Below are 13,626 nucleotides of genomic sequence, written 5' to 3'. Positions count from 1 at the left end.
CAGATTGCCCACAATGATGTATTTCATGAGCGCACTAAGCATATTGAGACTGATTGTCACTTTATTCGTCATCATATGCTCAAGGATACTGTTCGCCTTATTCCTGTACCTTCCCAGGATCAGTCTACAGATATATTTACCAAAACTCACTCTCCTCTTCACTTTCGTGCTCTCATTGGCAAACTCCAGATGACCGATACATTAGCATCTTGAGTTTGAGGGGGGATGTTAGCGTATTCTATCAAAATTGGTTTCATTATCTCCTTCCTTCTAGGAGATAGCTGTACGTACCTTATCTTCTTATCTCTTACTTCTTTCCTTATTGTATCTTCTTTAGGTCGCCAACCTTGTCTCTCTATTGTATCCCTATTATAATTAGCTCTATTATAAATAGAGTTGTAGCCTATTGAATTGGTAATACATCAAGAGAAACTATTATCTTCTACATCCATCCTTGTTAGTTCCGTATCATAATGTATTACCTAAAACCCATCACAAGGGCTCATCATCTACACAAATTTCTTTGGATTGAGTTCCATTTGAAAGTTATATATTCATATTGGATGTGGGATGCCAAGGGGGCAGAGGAGCTATCAAATGACCATCTAAGAATCTCCTTCCGGGTCAATGCTCTCAAATTAAGAATTCCCAATACAAATCTTCCTTCATAGTCCATATTAACTATTACTATAAAAATGGACTTGAAAGTAGAGCATATGTCACATTTGGTCTGGTTTATTTGCATTATTCTTGTTTGGTTGTAATTATTGATATATGCTTATAATTATACTTATTTCAGGCATGTACAATGATTTTAGTTTTGACATAATTCATTTAAATGAGCCACATCATTGACTTGGTGTGGAATTTCTTTCATTGTTAACAAACCAATACTTGTTTTGATTTCGAACACAGGCTCATGGTCCTGAACATCAGCTCAAAGTTTGAATTATGGCTATTTTTCCATACAACGGGTTCTGTTGCTCTCGTAATCTTAACATGACATTTGATCCTATCTAATTTTTTAAAAGGAAATCTTTTTTATCCTGCTCTTATATAAGTTGCTATCCTACCAACAGTTGAAACATATTCTATTTCAGTAGAAGAAATTGGGAGTCCGCATTTTGTGCACCCATGGCTGCACTGGACGCGAGAACCCGCGAATAGGAGGACACAGTCGATCGTGTCAGCATTAACGTGCGTTTAAACGCTAACGTGGTCGGGTTGATTTAATTGGATGGTTCACGTGGATATAAATCGGTTTGTGTCCGCATGAACCGGTCTGGAACACAGGCAAAAGGACCTCATTTCTTTGATTTTATTTCCTTCCACTGAACCCTACCTATATATCAAACCCTTCCTCCATCGGTGGCGACAGAGCTCCGGTGGTTCATCGACGGCAACAAGGAGTTCTTCTTCTTCCACAAGTAGCTCCGGTGGTAAGCTCGACCTTGAGTGAGAAAGTTCAAACCAAGTGTACTGGTCTGCCCTTGGTAGCGAAGGTTCTCAGGCATTTATTGAATTCCAAAATTATCGAGGAAGAAGACTAGACAAATATCTTGAATAGTGAATTACGGGGACCTATTGGAAGACAACAATGAGCTTTTTCATGCTCTTTTGGAAAGCTATCTAGCCCTTTCTAAATAGTTGAGGCTATGCTTTACATATGGTTCCATAATTCCTAGGGTTCTGAATTTGAGAGAATAAACTAGTCCACTTATGGATAGTGGAAGGATTTATTTCGCCGCATGCAGTGAGAGAATTAGAAAATATAGGAAATGGTTACTTCCATGATTTGTTTTCTATGTCCTTCTTTCAAAGCACAAACAATGGCGCTGTTGTGATCCATTTGTCCCATGTTGGTAGTATGGGATACTAATATGAGGTATTCCACATCGGTAGTATGTGATGTTGTTATGGGGTATAAGTGCATTTGGGTTCCCTCCCTCTAACAGCTAGCTTTTAGGCGTGAACTCTCCTAAAGCACATAACAAATGGTATCAGATCCTACACTGCGGCACACCTGATGACGTTCGTATTGCAAATTCGGAAATTGGTGGTGTTTGGACATACTCTCCTTTTTTTTTTTTCTTGAAGCCATATTTATTGTTGTTTTGGTGGTTAGATCAATATGGTATTGCAAAATTTGCTGAATCCTTTTACCTAAAACCTTGGGTAAGAATGTTGGATTAAATGCAATGGAGATCATTTCCACTCTATATGCAAAACATGCAGTTGGAAAGACAAAAGTGGGTATTGATTGAGAAGTGCAGGTATGGATGAGGATTATATACCAACATGATTTTTTTGGTAACTTTCAATGAAACAAAAGTTTTGGATGTATTAAACGGAAAAGAATGGAAATGTGTTGCATTCCATGTATACGCCAGTCCTTGATAACCTCCTTTCACCCTCTTTTTTAACAATTTTTATTGCTTGTCTAACATATTCTCTTTTTCTTTTTTGTCAATAACTTGAATTGTTTAAATTAGAAATCGAAGCATTGCAATAACACACTTATACAATATTTGATGGTGTTGCAACTTGATGTGTACTCTGTAACTGTAAGCTTTTTTCACTTTTCTTTCTTACTAGTCTGGACATGTGCGATGCACGTGCTTTATTAAAAAATTTTAGGAAGGAGTTTTACGACATTTCCAATTAAGTAGCATTGCATAAACACTTTCCATTTGGAGTGTTGACGGAAAGAAGGTTTTTGCACTTTTTTTCAAAACAATAGGGCCATAGGGGGGTTTTTGTTAAGGTCAAAACACAGGGAATGTTCATAAGATTGTTAAAAAGTCGAGGTTTTTGGAATTTTTTCTATTTTTAAATGGATTTTAAATAGATTATAAATTAACTAAACAATATTCAAAATTAATAAAATTTTATTATTTTTTTGTTTTTATTAATCCTTACATTAATTAATTATATTAAGATTTTATTTTTTAGTGGAATTTAAGTTGGTTTTAGTTTAGTAGAAATTAGTTATACTAATAATTGTTAGATAATTTTGTATTAGCTTTAAATTAATTTTAAATTGATATTAGTTTTTAATTTATCATATTAGTTTTTATTAATTAATTTATTTTTATTATATTATAAAAATATTTTTATCAAGAACAAAAATTAATAATTTTTTATATAAGTAATTTAATAAATTATTTTTTACTATGGTTAATTAGTTTTTATTATTTTTAAGTGAAATATAAATTAATTATAATTTTTATGATATTTTATTCAATGTTTTCAACATGCCACTGACTTAGACAATTAAACCATTCAAATCATGACCTAGCGCTATTTATAATTTTAGTTTTCCTAAAATCCACCATTTTGTCAAAAACCATTGATTTGGTGAAAACCTATTCAATATGGGCAATTGAATTTGAACCACTAACCCTTTTTGATCTAGTCATTGGGTCACAAGTTATAATGTACAATGTATTGAGAACTTCTATGGACTTAAGTTTATGCTTGGTTATCCAATTGGAGGTGTTCTTTTTTTTATTCTGAGTAATGCTTCGCAATCTTTATACAAAAAAAAAAAAAAAAAAAAAAAAAAAAAAAAAACTCAATTTTTGGCCTTAAAATTCAATTTTGGGCTTTTATTTATAAAAATTTAAAAATTAAAATAAAATGTACAAATTAAAAATATTATATACACACACATAAATGTAGTTATGGATAATGTATCTAAAATTAATATAATTAATCATTGTATATCTCTGATTTAACATAATTACTTTTTTAATAATTATAATATAATGAAAACATATCTAATGTATCTAAAATTATAATTAAATTAAGGGTAAATTGCTGAAACCTCCTATAAAGTTTGGTAATTTCAATCACCTCCCTTGAACTTTTTGACATAATTGCCAGTAGACTCCTACTATAATCTTCTAGGGTTGTTCATAACAAGACCCAAACCGACCAACCCAAGTCGGCCAGTTTTTCCTCAGCACCGATCAATTTCGGGTTACAAAAAAACATAAACAGATGAACCAACTTAGATATATATTATATATATAATATATTTCAGATATATATAAATTTGTTTTAATATATATTTCAGATATATTTTTGTGAAAATATACATATTATATATAAAATTTCAGCTTTAATCCATAAAATCATTTTTAATTTCCAAGAATCCAACTTTTGCTTCTTAGACTTGAATCCTTTATCGTTCACCCCAAGAGAATCATTCACAAAACCAATTCAAACCGACTCAAACTGACCATGTCGGTTTTACTTAGTATAGGGTCAGTTTCAATTTCATTTCTAAGTAAACTGACCAGGTCGGGTCAATTGGGAAAACACCAATAAACCGACCCAACTAGACCCATGAACAACCTATAATCTTCTAACAAAGGCATGAAATGTCCAAAACACCCATACAATTATTATTGAAGCTAGGAAGGATTTTGATAATCATTTATATGAGGAAAAAATTTGGAAAATAAACATATTGGTCAAAAGCAATTGCACAAGTATTTTAAACATTTTCATACATCCTTTTAGAGGATTCAAAGGAAGGAAATATACTTGCAACCATGTTAAAAAGTTTAGGGGAGGTGATTGCAATTACCAAACTTTAGGAGAGGTTTCATCAACAACCAAAAAGTTTAGGGGAGGTTTTACCAATTTACCCTTAAATTAAAATGGATGTAGATATAAAGTTAATGAATTTAATGGAATAATGTATAGAATAGAGAATAGTTATTTAAAGAGAGTTAATGTCATAATCAATTATAAGATATAATTAAAAGAGCTAATAAGAAGAGAGTTAATGGGGAGTTAACGAGGAGAGATAACTATCTTAAAGATGATTGGCCGCTTGAGTTATTTTCAATTTTAAAATTAGAAATTTTCAAAAAATAGAAAAAAGGTAAGTACCTTTCAAAAACAACCAGAAATAAGGAAAGTGTCAATTTAGCACATCCCATTTTAGCATGCATTTTGTTCCCTAGACATTTTGTGATAGATCATAGATGTTTATCAAAATGTCGCCACTTCAACATTTCCCCCGCTATGTAGACCTGTACACATAGAGACTTGTAAAAGCAAGCTTGATTTATGTCCATACCTATCGTTGGGGAAAGCTTCATTTTAGAACTTCAACAGGTAGGCATTTATTCAATGTTTTGTTGATGAAGTGCCTAATGGCACCTAAGTGTCAATAAACAATTCAAAACACACATGGTTCCAAAAACATACAGGCATACTTAATATATAGATATAAATTGCACAGGGCAAAAGAAACTCGGTTGTAGACTTGTAGTAAGGACTAGAGAGAAATGGGTCTGATGAATTTGACATATTCATTCCTGGCTCATACCATGAATGGTGCAGCAAACATGTGTAGATGCTTCTACTGTTATAAAAACCAACAATTGAGGGGCTTGAAGATGAAAGGAGTGAGCAATATGTACACAATCCAGATATCAAAATCATACTAAAAATGTTTAGGCAAAACAAAGCAAACGAATATGCTAAGAACAATATATTAATTACCTTCATTGAGCAAATGAAAACACTCAAAGTTACAACAAAGGGGGGTAATAATATAGAGCTCTGAATGCAAGATCCAATGAATGTTCTGTTTACAAACTGAACAAATTAGGTCGGAACAAGATTACAGCCTTCCTGATTATCAGTTCCAATTACTGACATGAAAACTGCAAGAACGGAGAGGAGACAGACCAATTTTAGAACAAGTTGTCCTACACTTCTCCATTTTACATTTTTGCCTGCAAGTCCAGTTTTATCTTTGAGAACTGCTTCATGGGATACTTCATCACCATCAGCAGGAACATCCCCAGTTGATGACACCGATTCAGACCCAACTTGGACGCTCCCCTTAGTTTCAGATGGCTGTTCAGTGCCTCCAACATCACCATTTAATTCATAAAAGACTTCTTTCCCGTTGAACTTGCTTGCTGGGCTCCACTCTAAATGGTTAGAGGCTGGGCTTCTGAACCATCTGGCTTGTTTCTCAGCAAATTCAGAGTTGACATTATTTGGATCCTGAAGGGAGTGAATGAGCTTCCTTGGCGTTGTAAAGATATCATCAATGTTGAACTGAGAGCGTGGCCTCTGAAACATGTAAATAAACAAAGAAAAGTTAAAATCAGCTATTCTTTTGCTAGAGAAATGACCTTTTAGTAACATGGGCCCTGATTAGATGCATGCACTGAAATTACCATTTTGTGCCAAAAAGTAAGTTTAGCATATTTAATTAGCTTGGGGTCTTCATTTGCAATACAAAAGTTCACTCTCTGACATATGTATGCTATCATTACTTCCTTTTACCTATTTTCTCCAATGACTACATGCAGTCGTAATCTATTTGCCCTGAAAAGGTCAGAATCAGAAAGCATTCACTATCATTAAGCTGCCATTCACCCCCCACCCAACACCCAATACCCCAAATTGATGGGATTTTGATACCAGTTTTAGCATAAAAGAGGGTCCCATCCATTGGACTGGGTCCTCACCTCACTGTGCCTTGTGTCTGTGTCTGTGTGATATATAAGATTAGTTTTACCACTTTACCTGAAGGCTTGGAGTGGCACTACGTGGGAGACAATTTCTTGGACTGTCTAGCACAAACCCTGAGAACTCTGAATGATCTCCTTGGTTGCGGCGCTCACCATCCCCAAAACCCTCAAGAAACATATTTGAGACGTTACTACCCATACCCACCTCTGAATATAAACCATCCTTTAGTGACACATCAACTCCCCCATTCTCGTTTCTCCAGAGCTTCCGGTTCACAGACCTTCTGCTGTAATCAAAGTTACATGAAACTTGGCCTGTTGAAATCGGTGATTCAGTCAATGAATCATACTCGATGAAAGAATTGACAGTTTGTGATTCTGGTGATACAGAACGAGGTGATTGTTCTGCAGCACTACATGATTTTGTACTCCTGCAATGATCTCTTCTCTTACTAAAGTTTGACCCCGTGATTGAGTCTGCATCTTTCTCAAACCTTGAACCTTTCTCTGTGGCTATTGTTCTTGCAGTCTGCAGCGCTTCAAAAGCAGCCCCTCTCACAAATGCCATCTGATCAGAGTTGCACTTCTCCATTTCCCCAATCACCGTCCCCAGCTCCGAGGAAATACTCCGAGGATCCACACACTTCATCAAGAAATTCACCATCTGAATGGATGACAACCGCTTCTGAGAATTCCCATCAACGACCCCAGCATTCAATATCCGCAGACCAGATCTTAAGAGTGACCTAGCATAAGCCTCAATTGTCAGGCTGTTATGCTTCGCCAAAGACATAACCAAGCTCAAGTGAGCATTGGTCTGGGTAGGCTTCTCCTCCAAAGCCCCTGCAACTTTCAGACAAACCTCATTCACCATCTCATCCGAAGCAAATCTCCAGTTATCAGCATCAACAAGAGCCTTCAGACACAGGGCGGCCCCGGAGGCAAGCCCCTCTTGAAAACCCAAGAGTGAATCGGACAGGGGATTACACAGGGAGTGTATAATCATTTTCTTCTTGTCTTCGGGAGTCGATGCATCAATCCCATATCTTGCAATGGCAGGTACCACCTTCGAGCAGGCCTGGTGAAGGGGGAAGGATCCTGGGCTTGATGTCAAGGTCTTTATAATGGTGGACATAATATTATCAATCTGAGGGACAATTTTGGGACCATGGACACGGGCAAGGACTTCATAGAGAGAAATGGTGTATTCCCCGGATGAACTGTTCTCTTTGGTTTCAGAAACCTGGGCCAGAAAGAGAGGGATGGCCTTTGAATCAAGGTCTTTCACGTACGACTTCAGTGCTTTCATTGCTGATCTTCGACTCTCTGAATCCTTGTCAAGGTTCTCTAGCTGTTGTTGGAGTACTGAACTCAGATTTCTGCCCATCTTTGCAGCTGAAGTAACAGAGAAGCTTCTAATTTAATTGATATTTCAAAGCATAGATGCGGTTTGTGGCATAAAGAACTGAAAGAATGATGTGGGTTTGTATAGAAATCAAATGTGGAGCTTTCGGAGAAAGAAAAAAAAAAAAATGAGAAAATTAAGTGGATGGGTTCGCCAAGAAATCCAATTACAGAATCTCGATTCATCTCACTGATTGTTTCTTTTCAAAGATTTTTCCCACATGGATCTGCCTCAATGATGAAAACACGATATGAGTTTAAAAAGAAGATAATTGCTTTATTTAAATGGCAGAATCAAAGACGACTTTCACTCTGTAACTGATAAAATAGCAGACAAGAAAGAAAACAAATAGGCAAGTTATTATCAATAACTTGTGTTTTCTTTTCGATTCTGAATGAACTAAAAGCCTTAAAGCGAAGAGAGGAAGAAAACGCACCCGAACAAAGTACCTTTTGAAAACCGCTGATCTGTTCTACATCGCCATGCTCGAACTTCGAAGGACGAAGCTCTCTCTAAACCGTAGTATCGATCAAAGAGAGAAAAAAAGAAAGAAAACCCAGTAGAGAAGGATGCTTAAGCAAGCGTTTTAGATCGAAAGATTGGAAAGTTTGGAAACGAATCGGTGGAAGTTGGTCCGAGACTCTCCGAAGCTCGCTCTCCTTTTCTAGCTCGAATATGAACACTTAAATTCAAAACTTTGTCTGAAATTCCCCCGCCGTCCCCATTTCGTTAGTTGTGGGACGAAATTGCCCCTGATACTGTACGCGGTACATTCAGATTCATCATTTCATGGGCCAACACGGCCCAAGACATGGAGCTGCGAAAACTGAGAAGGAGAAGGACAATATTGTCATTTTACTATGTGACGCGCCGCAAATTTTTGGTGTTCCCTACTTCCCGCTCCCTTTTCCTTTCGACTTTTCGTTTTTTATTTTAAACTTTAAAAAATAATAAAGAAAGAAAAAAATAGACAAACGGTGCTGAAAGCCTGGAAAAAACAAAAATCAAAAACAAAATGACAAAATCTAATCCATTGGCGGGGGCATCTCTTCTGTCGTTTGATAGTTTTTTATTTATTTATTTTCTCTGAAAATGATAGTTGATTCATTGCAAATGATAAAGAGAACTGAGGCCGCGTTTGTTTGAGATGTAAATGATAACTGGGATAAACTTTACACCCCGTCAAATTTTGAAGGCATTTGGTAAAAGTGTTAATGTATCTATTAAATCTCTATAAAAATATATTCGTGTCAATATTTTCCTAGAAAAATCAGTGGCAACCATTTTCTTTATTCTTCTGCAACTCGCTTCAGTCGGTGCAAGGCCCATCGGAACAGCCTTTATGGCCTTGCATTGAGAATATCTCCTCATAAAATAAACTATATAGGTACAGAGATATTTCCAATGCAAGGCTCTTCAGTTGGAATGGGCTTTGCACTGACTGAAGCCCTTCTTCTTCTTTTCACTAGTCCCCATCATTTGCATTCATCTAAACCAGTGCATGATTGATTTTCAGTGTACATATTTGCATTTATACCTCAAATAAATGCAATCTAGGGAGGTTTTTTTTTTATGTGAGGAGGAATAAGGTTAGCTTAGTTCTTTAAGATTCGGCTAGGTTTGGACTGTCAAAACATGAATTAATGGCCTTTGTGGGTCCCCATTAAATTATGGTTTTGACAAATTGGATAGGTAAACTATTCAGAAAAGTACAGACAGGCCCAATGTAGATTTTTACTTTCTACTGCAGAGTTACAAACATTCAAAAAGTAAAAAACCCACACTATACACCAATGCCCACCCATGAATTGACATAAATTTGGAGTTGGCATCCACCCCAACTGTACTTTGGGCCTATAAATTCTGAACCGTCATTTTTCCTAAACCATATGGTTAACCAATAAAACCAGGATCCAAACAACACTCTGACTTTTGTTCTTGGAGTCTTAAAACATCTAATAAATGTTTTGTATGGTGCTTTTCTTAAAAAACAATAAAATTTGTTGAGAAACATTTATTGCCGTTTTTTTGACAATTGGGCACCATTAAGCACCACATGTGCCAAACAGGGAAAGAAACATCATTTTGAGCTGACTCTAATTATCACATAACTGATTCTTGTTATTTTGAAAATGAAGTTCCAAGTTGTAAATATCATACTTACCAAGCCTAATCCATTGTGCACATGGACAAGTAAATAGGGTGTCCTGCTTTCACCTTTACAAAAGCTAGTAGAAAATTTTGACATGTCAACTTTTTGATAGCTTTTGGCATGGCAACTTTTGATGCAAATTTTGAACTTCAATGGAGCAAAAATGAAATGGTATCTAGCATTGTGCAAGCTTTACTTGCCCTAACTCCCTAAGTATATGTTTGTCATTGAAGCTGAAGATAAAATACCCTTTTCTCATAAAATGGTGTTGTATATGTGTAGGTTGGAAGTACCATTTTCTCAAAAAATGGTGTCTTTTTTTTTTTGGTTTGTTTGGAAATGTTGCTGGTAGATAGGACGTTTCCTGGAGCAACAACAACACCTTATGTTTAGTATTGGTGGTCCATATTTGTTTTTAGCACTGGTACCCATTATAAGAAGTCCACGTCGCTATCATATCATGTCTTCGTTGGCAGCAATGAACTCTAACCTGAGAAAATGTCAAATTTGGCATGGCTCCAAACCACACTTTCTCGATTTCCAGGGCATGGCTTGGAGCACCGTTTTTTTATGAAAAAACAGTTCCAAACATATTGACGTTTCTTGGATCACCAAATTTTCCAACATAACGCTGATGTATCTCTGTTTTATGGAACAACGACATTGCCAAACACCACTTTATGTCCTAGGAGTCTCTAAAAGGGCTCTCCAAAAAAAATGATATAAATGCTAGATTGAACAAATATTTCTTTCAATTCTAAATTTTGTACCCCACCCCCATTGGGGTGATTTTTTGTGCGAAAGGTGCATCTTGTCCCACTTTTTTTTTTTTGTCAAAGAGAAAGACTTTTTGGACATCAAATCCCACCTTTTAACATTTTCATTAAAAAGATAAAGCTGAACAAAATAATATAATCTAGGCATAAAATAGTACATATATTACATTACATGCAGAATGCAATTATGCATAAAATATTACACATATTACATTACATGTAGAATGCAATTATGCATAAAATATTACATATGCTACATTACATGTAGAATGCAATTATGCATAAAATATTACATATACTACATTACATGTAGAATGCAATTATGCATAAAATATTACATATATTACATTACATGTAGAATGCAATTATGCATTATTTAATATTTTAATGATCAATGTAGCCCAGTGTAGCCAATAGCCATGCATTCCCTATTTACATAAGGGACCAACTCCAAGTCAACATGGGATTTTTGTTTTTTGTTTTTTTTTTTTTTTTTTTTTGTTTAGGTTTACCTAATGTGAGCTTCATTTTTTGATACAAAATTTGATATTTAGGCTCAATTTGGAAAGAATAAAAATACAAGTATATATAGTGCAAATACATCAAAATACAAGGTTTGGCATTCTACAAATTTATATTTTTACCCCTTCCATGTAAAGATATGAATACAAATTATATGGACAATATAAATGCATAGAAAATAATATAAAATACAAGATTTTGCACTCTACATATTTGTATTTATTATACTCCGTCAAACAGAGCCTTGGTAAAACTCTTACTCTCTTTTCTAGACCAAAGAAATTCCTCTGACACATGTCTACAAATTTTAATTTATTAAAAAAGCCCGTATGTAAAAACATAACCACTAAATTACAAAAATATGCTTAAAAATAAATTTGATTGTCCTTAAATTGGAAATAAACATGAAAAGTGACCCATTATCCATTATTTTTCACTTTAATAAATCATGGATCCACATTAGTGGTGCAAAGTGCAAAGTGTTTTGAAGTTTCATGGTTATAACTTGTTTTTTCTAAGATAAAATAATTTCCATTATATTAAATGAAAGGCCATTACATGATTAATCAGGGAAAATTTTACATTATACAATTGAATAATTCTTGTTTGTTTTCGTTCCCCACACATGAGATTTAAAAGAACAACCATCACGAAACTCAACGACTGATTAACCAACGTTTTAAATATCGATATAGGTCAATACGCCAAATGGAGCATATCGGTCTTTATCATTGGGTGCTTCATTTGTTTTAGTTTTTTCTTTTTTCAAATTTGTTCAAGGACTTATTTAAAAGCCTGTTGGGCCTGTAAGGGTAGAGACTTATTTAATACTAAAGTATATGCGGACTAGCTACAAAATCAAGACAGTAGGTCCGATACATATGGGCCTGTAAGAGGATAAACTTATATAATACTAAAGTATCACTGCAGACTAGATACAAAATAAAGACAGTAGGTTCCACGGTCATCCTGTGAACTCTCCCTATAGAAACTAGTCGCAAGTCACCAATACGATATGTATCAGCCAATATGGGCCTGTAAAGGGATAAATATAATACTAAAGTATCACTGCAGACTAGCTACAAAATCAAGACTGTAGGTTCCGCGGTCATCCATTGAGTAGTACTTACTTGTAGAAGACCGTGAATTCTCCCTATAAAAACTAGTCCCCGGTGCTCCTCGTCTTTAAATCGTGAACCACAAATACCTTTCGTAAGATACAAAACAAAAACGAATGGAGAAAACTATGGTTTAAGGAATAAAAATAACTGAAAACCTGATCATACCGTGTAATAGGAGTACATGGGCGTGAGAATCAGAGAAAAAAAATCCCTGCATTGCAGCCCAACACATGTCCTGATCATAGCGACATAAGAACAACTAAAAGAATATTATGAAATCCTCATTAACCACTTTGGTAATATTCTAAAATTCTTGCCCATGCATCATGTGTATAAATAATAAGGTTCATGACATGAAAGGGATGTAGAACCACCCTTGACCGATTTATCACCCAGCTATTCCCTTTGTTCCATTAAGGCTTAACACATTCTCTGAGCCTTTTTAGCCATAGTATCATTCTGTCCTTTGTTCTCCCAAACTTCCATAATCACCTCCCGTGCTTCCACAAAACTAAGTATCATCTCTAATGCCATTATCCCCCATGCATCATACTCACTATCGTTACAATTTTCACCATTCCATAGTGTCACACCTACAGGGCCGAAACGCTGCAAAATTTTGACCCTTGCTCTTAACATGCCTCCATAAAATACAACTTCATATGTCTAATGGCCTTCTTGGTAATAATTTGCAAGTGGGGTATGCAGTAACCATCTCTCATTGGTAATTGTTTATAATCTTCATAAAAGAATGTATAATCTTCATTTAACTTAAAATGTAGATAATAAACGCATTTATACAAAAAAAAAAAAAGAAAACTAAGAAGAATAAGAATAAGAAAGTAATCAATATGATTTAGGCCTTGTTTGGTTTGCAAGAATAAGGATATGGAATCGGAATCAGAATGGACTATTCTGATCCCAACTATTTGGTTGGGTGCAATCAGAATCCCATTCTTGTTCATGTTGGAATGGCATTCATTGCCCTTCCCTTTAGAATGATGATTCCAATTCCCATTCCCATTTTTGTCTGAACCAAATAAATTGTGGGAATAGACTGTAGCCATAAAATGGGTTGTACTGGGCCGACACAGGTCGTGCCTCCCTTCATTGGGATATTTTGGGGGGTCGGCCCAGCATGGCC

The 13,626-nt window shown here is 35.3% G+C and overlaps 1 protein-coding gene across 4 annotated transcripts; it reads right to left on the bottom strand.

The window, feature by feature from the left end:
- Positions 1-5,496: 5,496 nt before the first annotated feature.
- Positions 5,497-8,588, bottom strand: LOC148872948 (protein SINE1-like). 4 transcript variants are annotated; one of them, XM_088972932.1, is made up of 3 exons: positions 8,348-8,588; positions 6,562-8,137; positions 5,497-6,102 (listed from the first exon to the last, which is right to left on the bottom strand). In XM_088972932.1, exons 2-3 carry the CDS (start codon positions 7,891-7,893, stop codon positions 5,626-5,628), a joined length of 1,809 nt encoding a protein of 602 aa, XP_088829058.1. In that variant the 5' UTR covers positions 7,894-8,137; positions 8,348-8,588; the 3' UTR covers positions 5,497-5,625. The 4 variants fall into 4 exon arrangements, with proteins under 4 accessions (XP_088829058.1, XP_088829056.1, XP_088829057.1 ...); XM_088972930.1 differs by having other exon boundaries at positions 6,562-7,901; positions 8,348-8,571; XM_088972931.1 differs by having other exon boundaries at positions 6,562-7,901; positions 8,361-8,566.
- Positions 8,589-13,626: the final 5,038 nt, after the last annotated feature.

This window comes from Nelumbo lutea, chromosome 2 (assembly GCF_056320005.1).
Source record: "Nelumbo lutea isolate HS-2025 chromosome 2, American lotus-T2T, whole genome shotgun sequence".
NCBI lineage: Eukaryota > Viridiplantae > Streptophyta > Magnoliopsida > Proteales > Nelumbonaceae > Nelumbo > Nelumbo lutea.
Note: the sequence above shows the minus strand (reverse complement) of the source record. Positions and strands in the feature narration are given on the sequence as shown.

Coding starts and splice junctions, on each gene's coding strand:
- LOC148872948 (XM_088972932.1), bottom strand. CDS start 7,893: ATGGGCAGAAATCTGAGTTCAGTACTCCAACAACAGCTAGAGAACCTT. Junction 6,103..6,561: donor GTGCCACTCCAAGCCTTCAG/GTAAAGTGGTAA, acceptor TACATGTTTCAG/AGGCCACGCTCTCAGTTCAA.